The sequence below is a fragment of the Danio rerio genome, chromosome 4, assembly GCF_049306965.1.
Source record: "Danio rerio strain Tuebingen ecotype United States chromosome 4, GRCz12tu, whole genome shotgun sequence".
Classification (NCBI taxonomy): Eukaryota; Metazoa; Chordata; class Actinopteri; order Cypriniformes; family Danionidae; genus Danio; species Danio rerio.
Window position 1 is genome coordinate 59,235,001 of NC_133179.1, and position 16,223 is coordinate 59,251,223.

The window sequence follows — 16,223 nt, forward strand, 5'->3', positions numbered from 1 at the left end:
TCGCGGAAAGGCAGAAACCAATCATATGCGTTTAGAGCCGAAAAAATATTTGATCCGTTCATCTCTCGAGTCCTCTATCGGGTCTGAGTCATTCGTTCCTCACGGGCCAATCATACGCGTTTAGAGCAGGAAAAAAGAATCGATCCGTTCATCTCTTGAGTCCTCTATCGGGTTTGAGTCATTCGTTCCTCACGGGCCAATCATACACGTTTAGAGCTGGAAAAAGAATTGATCCGTTCATCTCTTGAGTCCTCTATCGGGTCTGAGTCACTCGTTCATCATGGGCCAATCATACGCATTTAGAGCCGGAAAAAGAATTGATCCGTTCACCTCATGAGTCAGGTCTGAATTTGGAGAAAAGCTCAGCCACTGCACTTGACACCACCAACACTGGTTTGAAGTGCAGCTCAGGTTAAATACTCTCTCTCCTCTCTAGAAAGATCCAATGATTGCAACCAGGTGGACACAGTTACCTGCAGGGAGAGAGAGAGGAAAAACACAAAGCTCATTGTCCACCAAAAGATACGTCTCAGGACGCAAGCCCTGGGAGAACCGCTATCACCCTCCTGGAGCATATACAGGCAAGAAATCCATTAATTAGTTGTTATGGAAGTTATTCATTAAGCTTTTAATGTACTACACAAAATGGTAATCTAAATGTTTATTTTATCATTAGTTTTATTTAATATATGTTTTTTATTGTTTTATTTTTTTAAGGTGAATTGCTGGGAATGGAGCACCTTTACAGCCAGACCAGCAAAACCCTGACTCCGGTGCTCCAGAACCCAGAGGAGGAAGACAGGCTGGTGGAGGAAGTTGATGACGAGGATCTACAAGATGAAGGGTTTGAGGAGGAGATCATGAAGGACATCACAGTTCCAGTGCTGTTTGAGGATGACCCCTGCCGTGATCTCAGAAACAGCCCCTCATCTTCGCCTCTGCCTCAGTCCACAGCATCACTGGCTGAGCCGTCCACATCAGCTGGTGGAGAAGGACAGCTTCCTAGCCCAGCCCCCTCAGTGCCGTCACAGCCATCCGAGTCTGGAGACAGTCTCTCTGTTGAGGCTCAGGTAAGATATATTAAGAACTTAATTTGATTTAGTCTTTTTTTATTCCACATATACTAAATTTATTCTGTATTTACCAGGGAGTAGTCATTGGACCTGATGGCATTGCTGGGTGGGACAAGGTGCAGGATCTGGCTGCTTATTTGGTAGGTCTTCGTGAGGCTCCTTACCTCACTGACCTGCAGGTGACAGAGGCCATTCAGCTGTGGACAGCTCTCCTGGATGTTGATAAACAGCGCATCAACTACCAGCCTCGACATCAGCCTCAGCTGACACATGGGCGCTTTAAGGCACCGAAGCGCTCCGGAGTCACTCCAGATGTGGAGAGCGTCAAGCGCTGTCTGATTGGACATCCTGGGGGTCCAGCACAGTGGCCTACCACCAGCCGCTTGGTTGAGGCCATTTGTACAAAGCTGTGTGCCGTACACAAGTCCACTTCCAAGAAGGCTGATGTTCGCACGCCCAGGTGGTCTAAAATACTGACCGATTACCACCACATCCGGGATCTGGTGCTTGGCAGTCGCAGGCTGATGGATGAAACAGTGATCCAGCTTTTTGAGCTAAACCAGAAGACGCTTATTCAGTGGTAAGCAAAGCACATTATTTTCTTTAAATTACCTGAATACTTATAAATTAAAATATATGAATAATACATATCATTTATTATCAGGTTTCAACGGAGGCAAAAGGATCAGGAAATGAGTGTACTCACTCAGGGACTGACTCCACTTGATCCAATTGCTGTGGCAGATATGCAGCTTCCTTTGCCGAGGGAAAAATTGGACGAGGCACCATCAACATCAGGCCCCAAACACCAGTTTGTCTTTCCTCCAAATAAAGAAGGACAGGCACCTCTTCATCGACCTGGTCGAAAGTCTGCTTCTGCAACCACCACAGTTTGCTCCTTCCTGCCGGATGCCACCACAGTGTGCTCCTTTCCACCGGCACCCACGACGGTATGCCCCATCGTGCCAACCCCCACCACAGTCTGCCACATTGCACCAGCCCCTACCATGGTGTGCCCCGTCACACCGACCTTGACCACAGTGCGCCCCATCTCGCCAGCCTCCACCACAGTGTGCCCCATCATACCAGCCTCCACCACAGTGCACCCTATTGCGCCGGCCCCCACCACAGTGCGCCCCATTGTGTCTGCCCCCACCACGGTGTGCTCCTTTCCACCGACCCCCAGCACGGTGTGCCCCATTGCACCACCCCCCATAGCACCAGGTGTTGTGCAGCCCATTTCAGGACCTGGATCATTGTTTGGCACACTTGTTTTTAACCCAGACATGAGTGTGTCAATGGTGATTCCATCATTTGCTGCACCAACATCCAGTGCAGTCCCAGCTTCACCTGCACCTGCTGTTCCTCCACCTGCACCTGCTCCACCTGCACCTGCTGTTCCTCCACCTGCACCTGCTCCACCTGCTGTTCCTGTGTCCCGTTACGTCCAGAGGAACAGGCGCAGACGGGAACAGGAGAAGGAAAGTGGAGTCCACAAAAGGAAGTATGTGCGTGCGGATACTTTTAATGTTTGCAGCAAATGTGGGCAACCAAAGACTAAGGAGTTTGGCCATAGCCGATTTGGTAATGCCACATTTTGCCTGCAAACTTCAAATGGCAAATCCTTAGAGGACTGGTTGGCACTCCAGCTCCAGAATGAAGGACAAATTGCTATATATATTTTTGTAAATGTTACATGGGTACTCTCTCTCTCTCTCTCATTTTATTTAATTTTTGTGTGTTAATATTTAGCATTTTAAAGTGGCACTTATAGGCCCACTCTTATTTTGTCTTGTGTGTACTTATTTAATATTTGTGTGCATTTTAAGTAAAAATATATTTATATTTCTTAAAAAATAGCATTTTATACATTGCTTAAATACTATATTTTATACATTACGTGCCCCCACTCTTGCATTTTATTATTTATTTATATTATTGTTTAATATATTGTGTATATAAAAATAAATATATATATAGAGTATTGTTTTTATATAATGTGTATAATAAATAAATATATTTATATATAGTATTGTTTTAATATATTATACGTGCATAATAAATAAATATATATTGTATTGCTTTTATTTATTGTATATTATATAGTTTATATATAAAGATATGTTTTTATTTAGTTTTTTACATTTTTAAAATTGTTTTGCGATTTTAATATTTGTATTCATTTTAATAAACCATTTTGCATATTACTTGTTTTTGTGTGCATTCATTTAAAGTTATTACATAAAGAAATAAAACATATATTTATATATATATATATATATATATATATATATATATATATATATATATATATATATATAGTATAGTATAGTATATATTAATATATTAATACATAAATATATATATAATATACTTATATATACATAAACATGCATACATATGTTTAATTGAAACATTTTCATTCATTTTTAATTAACGTAATATGCTTTTTAAGAACAATATCCACATAATAATAGTAATATCAATATAATTGCCTGTGTTACGTCAGTAAAATTTCAATAAGATTTCACAAAGCCGCGAACACTACTGCAAGCAAAATTTGTCGCATTTTTCCATTTTTTTCCGGCTTGTTCGCTTGCGAGTGAGCGAGAAGATTGGGCCCCTTCCTATGCTAAGCGAGCGCTCTACCATTTGAGCTAATTCCCCTCAGAAAAATTCAAATTGGTAGTTTTTGGCGTCAAAAAAAAAAAAAAGATCACATCTGCTCTGTGGTGGCCTCTTTGCCCTGCCCGCCGTTTAGTCGTCAAATTGCCTGGAATAGCGCGCTTTTCTTTTGAAGGCCCTACCTAGTCCTGCTCTAGTAAACGTGTGAGGAGCCCTGCATGCCTTCCTCCCAGATGGTCACGTTGCTTCTGGCGATGATTCCAATGGCCTAATCGACAGCACTCTATAATGCTATGTATTTAGCGCTTTGATGTCCCACTGCGTGTGAGGAGCCAGGCATGCCGAATGACGAGTTGCTCAGAAATCAATGCACATTGCCACTGCCTTGTATTGACATTCTGCTACTTTCTGGCAAGGCCGTTTTCTTATTTTTTTTTTTTTTTACATTTTTTTCTCTTTAGCCCGGGCAGCACCAACCAGAAGACTTGAGGTTCCATGGTGTAATGGTTAGCACTCTGGACTTTGAATCCAGTGATCCGAGTTCAAATCTCGGTGGGACCTTGTTTTTTTACCAGCACTGCACAAAAAAAAGCTGGAATAGCATTCTTATCTCTTGAAGGCCGGAAAATGACAATTACTCTGAGCTTTTTAGCAAACATGGCGGAAATAGGCCGGTTAGCTCAGCTGGTTAGAGCGTGGTGCTAATAACGCCAAGGTCGTGGGTTCGATCCCCGTACTGGCCAAACTTTTACCCTTTAAGGCCTCAGAGGCATTTCAGGATTCTGCTTAGTCTCACAGACATGTATGCTGCAGGATACTAGTGAAAGGGCAGACGAAATAGCTCTGTTGGGAGAGCATTAGACTTAAGATTTAAAGGTCCCTGGTCCGATCCTGGGTTTCGGCAAAACAGTGCTGTTGTTCTATTTTGTGCACAAGGGTCAGGTGACTGAAAGTCACCCAAAAAGCCTAGCTGCTTCACCCTTAAGTCCATCTGCTTCCACTTGACCAAAACGCTATCTTCCTCCCAGATAGTCACATTGCTTCTGGCGATGATTCCAATGGCCGGATCGACAGCACTCTATAATGCTAAGTATTTAGCGCTTTGATGTCCCACTGCGGACACGCTGCTGAATAAAAGAAAACTGACTTGATAGGGCTTCTGAAGGCTTGCAATGATATGTACTACACGGAAACCGGCAAAGCTGACGTAAGTAGTTTGGCTTTAAACCCTCAAGGTGCCACCAGCTTTGCAATAAAAGTCAATGTAAAAAGGCATTAACAACAGAGGTGGAGAATGCAGGCATTGTTCCCGCTACCTCTAGCATGCAAAGCGAGCGCTTAACCATTTGAGCTAATTCCCCTCAGAGCAATCAAAAATTGACGATTTTCGACGTGGTCAAAACAGAAAAAAAAGATCACATTTGCTCTGTGGTGGCCTCTTTGCCCTGCCTGCCGTTTAGTCGTCAAAATACCTGGAATAGTGCGCTTTTCTTTTGAAGGCCCTACCTGGTCCTGCTCCAGTAATCGTGTGAGGAGCCCTGCATGTCGAATGACGAGTTACTCAGAAATCAATGCAAATTGGCACTGCCTTGTATTGAGATTCTGCTACTTTCTGGCAAGGCCGTTTTCTTTTTCTTTTTTTTTTTTTTTTTACTTTTTTTTCTCTTTAGCCCGGGCAGCACCCACTAGAAGACTTGAGGTTCCATGGTGTAATGGTTAGCACTCTGGACTCTGAATCCAGTGATCCGAGTTCAAATCTCGGTGGGACCTTGTTTTTTTACCAGCACTGCACAAAAAAAGCTGGAATAGCATTCTTATCTCTTGAAGGCCGGAAAATGACAGTTACTCTGAGCTTTTTAGCAAACATGGCAGAAAGTAGCCGGTTAGCTCAGCTGGTTAGAGCGTGGTGCTAATAACGCCAAGGTTGCGGGTTCGATCCCCGCACTGGCCAAACTTTTACCCTTTAAGGCCTCAGAGGCATTTCAGGATTCTGCTTAGTCTCACAGACATGTATGCTGCAGGATACTAGTGAAAGGGCAGACGAAATAGCTTTGTTGGGAGAGCATTAGACTTAAGATTTAAAGGTCCCTGGTCCGATCCTGGGTTTCGGCAAAACAGTGCTGTTGTTCTATTTTGTGCACAAGGGTCAGGTGACTGAAAGTCACCCAAAAAGCCTAGCTGCTTCACCCTTAAGTCCACCTGCTTCCACTTGACCAAAACGCTATGTTCCTCCCAGATAGTCACATTGCTTCTGGCGATGATTCCAATGGCCGGATCGACAGCACTCTATAATGCTATGTATTTAGCGCTTTTATGTCCCACTGCGGACACGCTGCTGAATAAAAGAAAACTGTGACTTGATAGGGCTTCTGAAGGCTTGCAATGATATGTACTACACGGAAACCGGCAAAGCTGACGTAAGTAGTTTCGCTTTAAACCCTCAAGGTGCCACCAGCTTTGCAATAAAAGCCAATGTAAAAAGGCATGAAAACAGAGGTGGAGAATGCAGGCATTGTTCCCGCTACCTCTAGCATGCAAAGCGAGCGCTTAACCATTTGAGCTAATTCCCCTCAGAGCAATCAAAAAATTGGCAATTTTCGACGTGTTCAAAATAGAAAAAAAAGATCACATTTGCTTTGTGGTGGCCTCTTTGCCCTGCCTGCCGTTTAGTCATCAAATTGCCTGGAATAGTGCGCTTTTCTTTTGAAGGCCCTACCTGGTCCTGCTCCAGTAAACGTGTGAGGAGCCCTGCATGCCGAATGACGAGTTACTCAGAAATCAATGCACATTGCCACTGCCTTGTATTGACATTCTGCTACTTTCTGGCAAGGCCGTTTTCTTTCTTTTTTTTTTTTCTTTTTTTTCTCTTTAGCCCGGGCAGCACCAACCAGAAGACTTGAGGTTCCATGGTGTAATGGTTAGCACTCTGGACTCTGAATCCAGTGATCCGAGTTCAAATCTCGGTGGGACCTTGTTTTTTTACCAGCACTGTACAAAAAAAGCTGGAATAGCATTCTTATCTCTTGAAGGCCGGAAAATGACAGTTACTCTGAGCTTTTTAGCAAACATGGCGGAAAGTGGCCGGTTGGCTCAGCTGGTTAGAGCGTGGTGCTAATAACGCCAAGGTCGCGGGTTCGATCCCCGTACTGGCCAAACTTTTACCCTTTAAGGCCTCAGAGGCATTTCAGGATTCTGCCTAATCTCACAGACATGTATGCTGCAGGATACTTGTGAAAAGGCAGATGAAATAGCTCTGTTGGGAGAGCGTTAGACTTAAGATTAAAAGGTCCCTGGTCCGATCCTGGATTTCAGCAAAACAGTGCTGTTGTTCTTTTTTGTGCACAAGGTTCAGGTGACTGAAAGTCACCCAAAAAGCCTAGCTGCTTTACCCTTAAGTCCACCTGCTTCCACTTGACCAAAATGCTATCTTCCTCCCAGATAGTCACATTGCTTCTGGCAATGATTCCAATGGCCTGATCGACAGCACTCTATAATGCTATGTATTTAGCGCTTTGATGTCCCACTGCGGACACGCTGCTGAATAAAAGAAAACTGACTTGATAGGGCTTCTGAAGGCTTGCAATGATATGTACTACACGGAAACCGGCAAAGCTGACGTAAGTAGTTTGGCTTTAAACCCTCAAGGTGCCACCAGCTTTGCAATAAAAGTCAATGTAAAAAGGCATGAAAACAGAGGTGGAGAATGCAGGCATTGTTCCCGCTACCTCTAGCATGCAAAGCGAGCGCTTAACCATTTGAGCTAATTCCCCTCAGAGCAATCAAAAATTGACGATTTTCGACGTGGTCAAAACAGAAAAAAAAGATCACATTTGCTCTGTGGTGGCCTCTTTGCCCTGCCTGCCGTTTAGTCGTCAAATTGCCTGGAATAGTGCACTTTTCTTTTGAAGGCCCTACCTGGTCCTGCTCCAGTAATTGTGTGAGGAGCCCTGCATGCCGAATGACGAGTTACTCAGAAATCAATGCACATTGGCACTGCCTTGTATTGACATTCTGCTACTTTCTGGCAAGGCCGTTTTCTTTTTCTTTTTTTTTTTTTTTTCTTTTTTTTCTCTTTAGCCCGGGCAGCACCAACTAGAAGACTTGAGGTTCCATGGCGTAATGGTTAGCACTCTTGACTCTGAATCCAGTGATCCGAGTTCAAATCTCGGTGGGACCTTGTTTTTTTACCAGCACTGCACAAAAAAAGCTGGAATAGCATTCTTATCTCTTGAAGGCCGGAAAATGACAGTTACTCTGAGCTTTTTAGTAAACGTGGCTGGTTAGCTCAGCTGGTTAGAGCCTGGTGCTAATAACGCCAAGGTTGCGGGTTCGATCCCCGTACTGGCCAAACTTTTACCCTTTAAGGCCTCAGAGGCATTTCAGGATTCTGCTTAGTCTCACAGACATGTATGCTGCAGGATACTAGTGAAAGGGCAGACGAAATAGCTCTGTTGGGAGAGCATTAGACTTAAGATTTAAAGGTCCCTGGTCCGATCCTGGGTTTCGGCAAAACAGTGCTGTTGTTCTATTTTGTGCACAAGGGTCAGGTGACTGAAAGTCATCCAAAAAGCCTAGCTGCTTCACCCTTAAGTCCACCTGCTTCCACTTGACCAAAACGCTATCTTCCTCCCACATAGTCACATTGCTTCTGGCGATGATTCCAATGGCCGGATCGACAGCACTCTATAATGCTATGTATTTAGCGCTTTGATGTCCCACTGCGGACACGCTGCTGAATAAAAGAAAACTGTGACTTGATAGGGCTTCTGAAGGCTTGCAATGATATGTACTACACGGAAACCGGCAAAGCTGACGTAAGTAGTTTGGCTTTAAACCCTCAAGGTGCCACCAGCTTTGCAAAAAAAACCAATGTAAAAAGGCATAAAAACAGAGGTGGAGAATGCAGGCATTGTTCCCGCTACCACTAGCATGCAAAGCGAGCGCTTAACCATTTGAGCTAATTCCCCTCAGAGCAATCAAAAAATTGGCAATTTTCGACGTGTTCAAAATAGAAAAAAAAAGATCACATTTGCTCTGTGGTGGCCTCTTTTCCCTGCCTGCCGTTTAGTCATCAAATTGCCTGGAATAGTGCGCTTTTCTTTTGAAGGCCCTACCTGGTCCTGCTCCAGTAAACGTGTGAGGAGCCCTGCATGCCGAATGACGAGTTACTCAGAAATCAATGCACATTGGCACTGCCTTGTATTGACATTCTGCTACTTTCTGGCAAGGCCGTTTTCTTTCTTTTTTCTTTTTTCTTTTTTTTCTGTTTAGCCCGGGCAGCACCAACCAGAAGACTTGAGGTTCCATGGTGTAATGGTTAGCACTCTGGACTCTGAATCCAGTAATCCAAGTTCAAATCTTGGTGGGACCTTGTTTTTTTACCAGCACAGCACGAAAAAAAGCTGGAATAGCATTCTTATCTCTTGAAGGCCGGAAAATGACATTTACTCTGAGCTTTTTAGCAAACATGGTGGAAAGTGGCCGGTTAGCTCAGCTGGTTAGAGCATGGTGCTAATAACGCCAAGGTAGCGGGTTCGATCCCTGTACTGGCCAAACTTTTACCCTTTAAGGCCTCAGAGGCATTTCAGGATTCTGCTTAGTCTCACAGACATGTATGCTGCAGGATACTTGTGAAAGGGCAGACGAAATAGCTCTGTTGGGGGAGCATTAGACTTAAGATTTAAAGGTCCCTGGTCCGATCCTGGATTTCAGAAAAACAGTGCTGTTGTTCTATTTTGTGCACAAGGGTCAGGTGACTGAAAGTCACCCAAAAAGCCTAGCTGCTTCACCCTTAAGTCCACCTGCTTCCACTTGACCAAAACGCTATCTTCCTCCCAGATAGTCACATTGCTTCCGGCGATGATTCCAATGGCCTGATCGACAGCACTCTATAATGCTATGTATTTAGCTCTTTGATGTCCCACTGCGGACACGCTGCTGAATAAAAGAAAACTGACTTGATAGGGCTTCTGAAGGCTTGCAATGATATGTACTACACGGAAACCGGCAAAGCTGACGTAAGTAGTTTCGCTTTAAACCCTCAAGGTGCCACCAGCTTTGCATAAAAAGCCAATGTAAAAAGGCATTAAAAAAAGAGGTGGAGAATGCAGGCATCGTTCCCGCTACCTCTAGCATGCAACGCGAGCGCTTAACCACTTGAGCTAATTCCCCTCAGAGCAATAAAAAACTGACGATTTTCGACGTGGTCAAAATAGAAAAAAAGATCAAATTTGCTCTGTGGTTGCCTCTTTGCCCTGCCTGCCGTTTAGTCGTCAAATTGCCTGGAATAGTGCGCTTTTCTTTTGAAGGCCCTACCTGGTCCTGCTCCAGTAAACGTGTGAGGAGCCCTGCATGCCGAATGACGAGTTACTCAGAAATCAATGCACATTGGCACTGCCTTGTATTGACATTCTGCTACTTTCTGGCAAGCCCGTTTTCTTTTTCTTTTTTTTTTTTACTTTTTTTTTCTTTAGCCCGGGCAGCACCAACCAGAAGACTTGAGGTTCCATGGTGTAATGGTTAGCACTCTGGACTCTGAATCCAGTGATCCGAGTTCAAATCTTGGTGGGATCTTGTTTTTTTAACCAGCACTGCACAAAAAAAGCTGGAATAGCATTCTTATCTCTTGAAGAAAATGACTGTTACTCTGAGCTTTTTAGCAAACATGGCAGAAAGTGGCTGGTTAGCTCAGCTGGTTAGAGCGTGGTGCTAATAACGCCAAGGTTGCGGGTTCGATCCCCGTACTGTCCAAACTTTTACCCTTTAAGGCCTCAGAGGCATTTCAGGATTCTGCTTAGTCTCACAGACATGTATGCTGCAGGATACTAGTGAAAGGGCAGACGAAATAGCTCTGTTGGGAGAGCATTAGACTTAAGATTTAAAGGTCCCTGGTCCGATCCTGGGTTTCGGCAAAACAGTGCTGTTGTTCTATTTTGTGCACAAGGGTCAGGTGACTGAAAGTCACCCAAAAAGCCTAGCTGCTTCACCCTTAAGTCCACCTGCTTCCACTTGACCAAAACGCTATCTTCCTCCCAGATAGTCACATTGCTTCTGGCGATGATTCCAATGGCCTGATCGACAGCACTCTATAATGCTATGTATTTAGCGCTTTGATGTCCCACTGCGGACACGCTGCTGAATAAAAGAAAACTGTGACTTGATAGGGCTTTTGAGGGCTTGCAATGATATGTGCTACACGGAAACCGGCAAAGCTGACGTAAGTAGTTTGGCTTTAAACCCTCAAGGTGCCACCAGCTTTGCAAAAAAAGCCAATGTAAAAAGGCATAAAAACAGAGGTGGAGAATGTAGGCATTGTTCCCGCTACCTCTAGCATGCAAAGCGAGCGCTTAACCATTTGAGCTAATTCCCCTCAGAGCAATCAAAAATTGACTATTTTCGACGTGTTCAAAATAGAAAAAAAAAGATCACATTTGCTCTGTGGTGGCCTCTTTGCCCTGCCTGCCGTTTAGTCGTCAAATTGCCTGGAATAGTGCGCTTTTCTTTTGAAGGCCCTACCTGGTCCTGCTCCAGTAAACGTGTGAGGAGCCCTGCATGCCGAATGACGAGTTACTCAGAAATCAATGCACATTGGCACTGCCTTGTATTGACATTCTGCTACTTTCTGGCAAGGCCGTTTTCTTTTTTTTTTTTCTTTTTTCTTTTTTTTCTGTTTAGCCCGGGCAGCACCAACCAGAAGACTTGAGGTTCCATGGTGTAATGGTTAGCACTCTGGACTCTGAATCCAGTAATCCAAGTTCAAATCTTGGTGGGACCTTGTTTTTTTACCAGCACAGCACGAAAAAAAGCTGGAATAGCATTCTTATCTCTTGAAGGCCGGAAAATGACATTTACTCTGAGCTTTTTAGCAAACATGGTGGAAAGTGGCCGGTTAGCTCAGCTGGTTAGAGCATGGTGCTAATAACGCCAAGGTAGCGGGTTCGATCCCTGTACTGGCCAAACTTTTACCCTTTAAGGCCTCAGAGGCATTTCAGGATTCTGCTTAGTCTCACAGACATGTATGCTGCAGGATACTTGTGAAAGGGCAGACGAAATAGCTCTGTTGGGGGAGCATTAGACTTAAGATTTAAAGGTCCCTGGTCCGATCCTGGATTTCAGAAAAACAGTGCTGTTGTTCTATTTTGTGCACAAGGGTCAGGTGACTGAAAGTCACCCAAAAAGCCTAGCTGCTTCACCCTTAAGTCCACCTGCTTCCACTTGACCAAAACGCTATCTTCCTCCCAGATAGTCACATTGCTTCCGGCGATGATTCCAATGGCCTGATCGACAGCACTCTATAATGCTATGTATTTAGCTCTTTGATGTCCCACTGCGGACACGCTGCTGAATAAAAGAAAACTGACTTGATAGGGCTTCTGAAGGCTTGCAATGATATGTACTACACGGAAACCGGCAAAGCTGACGTAAGTAGTTTCGCTTTAAACCCTCAAGGTGCCACCAGCTTTGCATAAAAAGCCAATGTAAAAAGGCATTAAAAAAAGAGGTGGAGAATGCAGGCATCGTTCCCGCTACCTCTAGCATGCAACGCGAGCGCTTAACCACTTGAGCTAATTCCCCTCAGAGCAATAAAAAACTGACGATTTTCGACGTGGTCAAAATAGAAAAAAAGATCAAATTTGCTCTGTGGTTGCCTCTTTGCCCTGCCTGCCGTTTAGTCGTCAAATTGCCTGGAATAGTGCGCTTTTCTTTTGAAGGCCCTACCTGGTCCTGCTCCAGTAAACGTGTGAGGAGCCCTGCATGCCGAATGACGAGTTACTCAGAAATCAATGCACATTGGCACTGCCTTGTATTGACATTCTGCTACTTTCTGGCAAGGCCTTTTTCTTTTTCTTTTTTTTTTTACTTTTTTTTTCACCTTAGGCCGGGCAGCACCAACCAGAAGACTTGAGGTTCCATGGTGTTATGGTTAGCACTCTGGACTCTGAATCCAGCAAACCAATTTCAAATTTCGGTGGGACCTTGTTTTTTTACCAGCACCGCACAAAAAAACCTGGAATAGCATTCTTATCTCTTGAAGGCCGGAAAATGACAGTTACTCTGAGCTTTTTAGCAAACATGGTGGAAAGTGGCCGGTTAGCTCAGCTGGTTAGAGCGTGGTGCTAATAACGCCAAGGTCATGGGTTTGATCCCCATACTGGCCAAACTTTTACCCTTTAAGGCCTCAAAGGCATTTCAGGATTCTGCTAAGTCTCACAGACATGAATGCTGCAGGATTCTTGTGAAAGGGCAGACGAATTAGCTCTGTTGGGAGAGCGTTAGACTGAAGATCTAAAGGTCCGTGGTTCGATCCCGGGTTTCGGCAAAACAGTCATGTTGTTCTATTTTGTGCACAAGGGTCAGGTGACTAAAAGTCACCCAAAAGCCTAGCTGCTTCACCCTTAAGTCCACCTGCTTCCACTTGACCAAAACACTATCTTCCACCCAGATGGTCACGTTGCTTCTGGAGATGATTCCAATGGCCTGATCGACAGCACTCTATAATGCTATGTATTTAGCGCTTTGATGTCCCACTGCGGACACGCTGCTGAATAAATGAAAACTATGATTTGATAGGGCTTCTGAAGGTTTGCAATGATTTGTACTACACGGAAACCGGCAAAGCTGATGTAAGTAGTTTCGCTTTAAATCCTCAAAGTGCCACCAGCTTTGCAAAAAAAGCCAATGTAAAAAGGCATGAAAACAGAGGTGGAGAATGCAGGCATTGTTCCCGCTACCTCTAGCATGCAAAGCGAGCGCTTAACCATTTGAGCTAATTCCCCTCAGGGCAATCAAAAATTGGCAATTTTCGACGTGGTCAAAATAGAAAAAAAAGATCAAATTTGCTCTGTGGTGGCCTCTTTGCCCTGCCTGCCGTTTAGTCGTCAAAATGCCTGGAATAGTGCGCTTTTCTTTTGAAGGCCCTACCTGGTCCTGCTCCAGTAAACGTGTGAGGAGCCCTGCATGCCGAATGACGAGTTACTCAGAAATCAATGCACATTGGCACTGCCTTGTATTGACATTCTGCTACTTTCTGGCAAGCCCGTTTTCTTTTTCTTTTTTTTTTAAATTTTTTTCTTTAGCCCGGGCAGCACCAACTGGAAGACTTTTATTAAGCTTGGCAGTAAGTGGCCGGTTAGCAAATACTGCCACCTGTAAGTCGTGGTTATTCTTGGTTACACCGGCCAATCACTTTGTGAGCTGGAACCAAGATTCACCCTATTCTTGGTTAAGACAGCCAATCGTGTTCCGAGTTACAATGAACGCTATGGCCAATCAGAGCCCTTATACCATCCATGATTTGTACTGTAATAAAAGATTTTGACCCGGATCAATTCGGATACCAATTGCAAAGCAAGTATTTTTTTAACAAGGTGGTTTAAATTAATAACCATTACAGTAACGTTAATTACTACAACATAATTATTATATGATTGTTATAATATAATAATTATATTATATATATTATATATATTATATTATAAATATATATAACAATTATTTGTATTGGTCATGTAAGGGTCATATATTAACTGAACTTCTAATGTTGTGGGTGAGTGCTGTGCATACTAATTAGCATTTTTGCAGAAGTAGATAGATGCGGGTCCAAAATTAAATTCAGCTCTGCAGAAACTTCCTGTCTGAAGAGAGGTGTTAAAACTGAACACAGAACACAGAAAGATGTATACTTTGTTGTTGGGCAGAGAATTCGTAGAAAAAGAGGAAGTATGTCGAAGGGGCGGCCAATGGAGGACAAGTGACGTTACACCAAAACTCCACCTGTTAAGATTGGTGGTGTATATATGCTGAAGTCAGGAAATGTATGTTAGTTGCGAACCTCTTGAATGTAATTCTTGTATTGCATTGGGGTAATGTAACCCAGAGCTCTGTCATCGAATTATTTATTTGTATCTAATAAATTACTAATATTTTTGACATTGAAGAAAAACCTCTCCAGACCTTTTCTTATTGAACACGCATGGAATAGAGATAGATATTCCAACAATTTGGTCACCTCCTATGTGGAAAAGGGGGAGAGGAAGTTATTGATCTGTCGTATTGCATTGACATCATCGGCGCCGAAAAAATAAGGTAAGCAGAAAACCTGTTACATCGAATTTCTGCAATTGGCCTAATCTAAATTGTTTGATGTCATGTGATATGTAGGATTGATGTAGTTAAAAGTATAAGCATTTAAATAATTTGATGAGTTTAAATGTATATATGCTTTAAATGTTAACCAGTCTGTCAGAATAATATGAAGAAATAGATAGGGTAGTTTAGAATAGTATAGAATAGTGTAGAGAAGCCTAATAGTTTAGGATAGAGTAGTATAGTGTAGATACAGGAAGGCCAGGATGGGCTGAGACTGTATTGCACAGGAGACCAGATAAAGCTGTGACTGTGCAGCTTCGGGTATTATTACGGTTTCGTCATATGGCATTCACTAAGTAAATCAGAACATAAGTTGATACACTTTGACTGTTTTTGCTTGTTTGGTAGAAGGAAAGATCAGACGAGGTCTGTGCTCCTACACTGAATTGAATAGAATACCATCCTAGGGTGTGCTGTTCAGGTGACTGCTGTCTCTGCAAATACTGTGATTTTATCTGGGCAACGGCATTGACAAATGCTGAATTTTGGGCTATAAGTGTCACGTTGCAGGTTTGTGAGCTCTTCCGGAGTGTCTGTTTGATCATGTTGGTTTGTTTTTGTTCTCCACGTGTATCTGTTTTGATCACGTGTGATGACGGCACTCAGCTGGCTTGATGAGCCCGCCTGCTGAGGCTCTTATTCGGGCCTATATATGGGCCACGTTTTCTGTGTGTCTTTGTCAGTTCGTTACGTGTACTCATGTGTGTGTTTCTGTCTGTGCTCAGGACCGTGAGGAGTTTCTGCTAGAGCCTGATTTCCTGCTTGATCCCTGCCCTGTTCCTCTAGCCCTAGCACCGCACTCATTTGTTGCACCTGTTTTTTGAGTTTGACTGTGTCAAATAAATTCCTTTTGTTCACTCGCAATTTGATCTATCTGAACATTTATTTGAGTGTGACAAAACGAACTGACCTTCACCATGGATCCAGCGAGTGCATCACAGATTTCGGAGTTCCTCACAACCAACAGTGCCCAGATCGATCGCCAAGATGAAGCGTTGGCCACCACAGCACAGGCTATCCAGGCCCTGGTTGGGCAGGTTTCACTGCTGACTACGCAGGTACAACAGCTGGGTTCTGGAGCAACTCAAGCGGATCCTGCACCAGCTCCGGAGGTGATGCCTGCGCCAGTGATTGCTAACGCTAGCCGCTCTGCTGAGCCTCACCTTTCTCCTCCGACTTGCTATGCTGGAGAGCCTCACTTGTGTCGGTCCTTCCTGGCCAAATGCTCCCTGTACATCACCCTGCAGCCATCCTTGTTTTCGTCTGAGCTGTCCAAGGTGGCGTTTGTAATCACCCTCTTGTCTGGAAGAGTAGCCCAATGGGGTACCACAGCATGGGAGAAAAAGCTACCATGTTGTTCATCCTTCGATCTTTTCT

At 43.9% G+C, this 16,223-nt stretch overlaps 2 protein-coding genes and 15 non-coding genes across 18 annotated transcripts in view; 16 read left to right on the forward strand and 1 right to left on the reverse strand.

Moving 5' to 3' along the window:
* LOC137491106 (uncharacterized) overlaps positions 1–16,223 on the reverse strand; it is a 1,257,671-nt gene that overhangs the window by 277,953 nt on the left and 963,495 nt on the right. The window lies entirely within an intron of this gene.
* On the forward strand, positions 334–15,670 carry LOC141381535 (uncharacterized). The gene is made up of 6 exons (XM_073946766.1): positions 334–342; positions 437–581; positions 718–1,070; positions 1,148–1,653; positions 1,738–2,374; positions 15,572–15,670. The coding sequence occupies exons 1-6, from the start codon at positions 334–336 to the stop codon at positions 15,668–15,670; spliced, it is 1,749 nt and encodes a 582-aa protein (XP_073802867.1).
* On the forward strand, positions 4,188–4,259 carry trnaq-uug (transfer RNA glutamine (anticodon UUG)). Its single transcript has one exon. It is a non-coding gene; the product is annotated as a tRNA-Gln (tRNA).
* Positions 4,368–4,441, forward strand: trnai-aau (transfer RNA isoleucine (anticodon AAU)). The gene has a single exon. It is a non-coding gene; the product is annotated as a tRNA-Ile (tRNA).
* Positions 5,397–5,468, forward strand: trnaq-cug (transfer RNA glutamine (anticodon CUG)). Its single transcript has one exon. It is a non-coding gene; the product is annotated as a tRNA-Gln (tRNA).
* On the forward strand, positions 5,576–5,649 carry trnai-aau (transfer RNA isoleucine (anticodon AAU)). Its single transcript has one exon. It is a non-coding gene; the product is annotated as a tRNA-Ile (tRNA).
* On the forward strand, positions 6,599–6,670 carry trnaq-cug (transfer RNA glutamine (anticodon CUG)). The gene has a single exon. It is a non-coding gene; the product is annotated as a tRNA-Gln (tRNA).
* On the forward strand, positions 6,778–6,851 carry trnai-aau (transfer RNA isoleucine (anticodon AAU)). Its single transcript has one exon. It is a non-coding gene; the product is annotated as a tRNA-Ile (tRNA).
* Positions 7,804–7,875, forward strand: trnaq-cug (transfer RNA glutamine (anticodon CUG)). Its single transcript has one exon. It is a non-coding gene; the product is annotated as a tRNA-Gln (tRNA).
* Positions 7,973–8,046, forward strand: trnai-aau (transfer RNA isoleucine (anticodon AAU)). Its single transcript has one exon. It is a non-coding gene; the product is annotated as a tRNA-Ile (tRNA).
* Positions 8,998–9,069, forward strand: trnaq-cug (transfer RNA glutamine (anticodon CUG)). The gene has a single exon. It is a non-coding gene; the product is annotated as a tRNA-Gln (tRNA).
* On the forward strand, positions 9,178–9,251 carry trnai-aau (transfer RNA isoleucine (anticodon AAU)). The gene has a single exon. It is a non-coding gene; the product is annotated as a tRNA-Ile (tRNA).
* trnaq-cug (transfer RNA glutamine (anticodon CUG)) lies at positions 10,200–10,271 on the forward strand. The gene has a single exon. It is a non-coding gene; the product is annotated as a tRNA-Gln (tRNA).
* On the forward strand, positions 10,375–10,448 carry trnai-aau (transfer RNA isoleucine (anticodon AAU)). The gene has a single exon. It is a non-coding gene; the product is annotated as a tRNA-Ile (tRNA).
* On the forward strand, positions 11,401–11,472 carry trnaq-cug (transfer RNA glutamine (anticodon CUG)). The gene has a single exon. It is a non-coding gene; the product is annotated as a tRNA-Gln (tRNA).
* trnai-aau (transfer RNA isoleucine (anticodon AAU)) lies at positions 11,581–11,654 on the forward strand. The gene has a single exon. It is a non-coding gene; the product is annotated as a tRNA-Ile (tRNA).
* On the forward strand, positions 12,783–12,856 carry trnai-aau (transfer RNA isoleucine (anticodon AAU)). The gene has a single exon. It is a non-coding gene; the product is annotated as a tRNA-Ile (tRNA).

Coding starts and splice junctions, on each gene's coding strand:
- LOC141381535 (XM_073946766.1), top strand. Junction 582..717: donor CCCTCCTGGAGCATATACAG/GCAAGAAATCCA, acceptor TATTTTTTTAAG/GTGAATTGCTGGGAATGGAG. Junction 1,071..1,147: donor GTCTCTCTGTTGAGGCTCAG/GTAAGATATATT, acceptor TGTATTTACCAG/GGAGTAGTCATTGGACCTGA.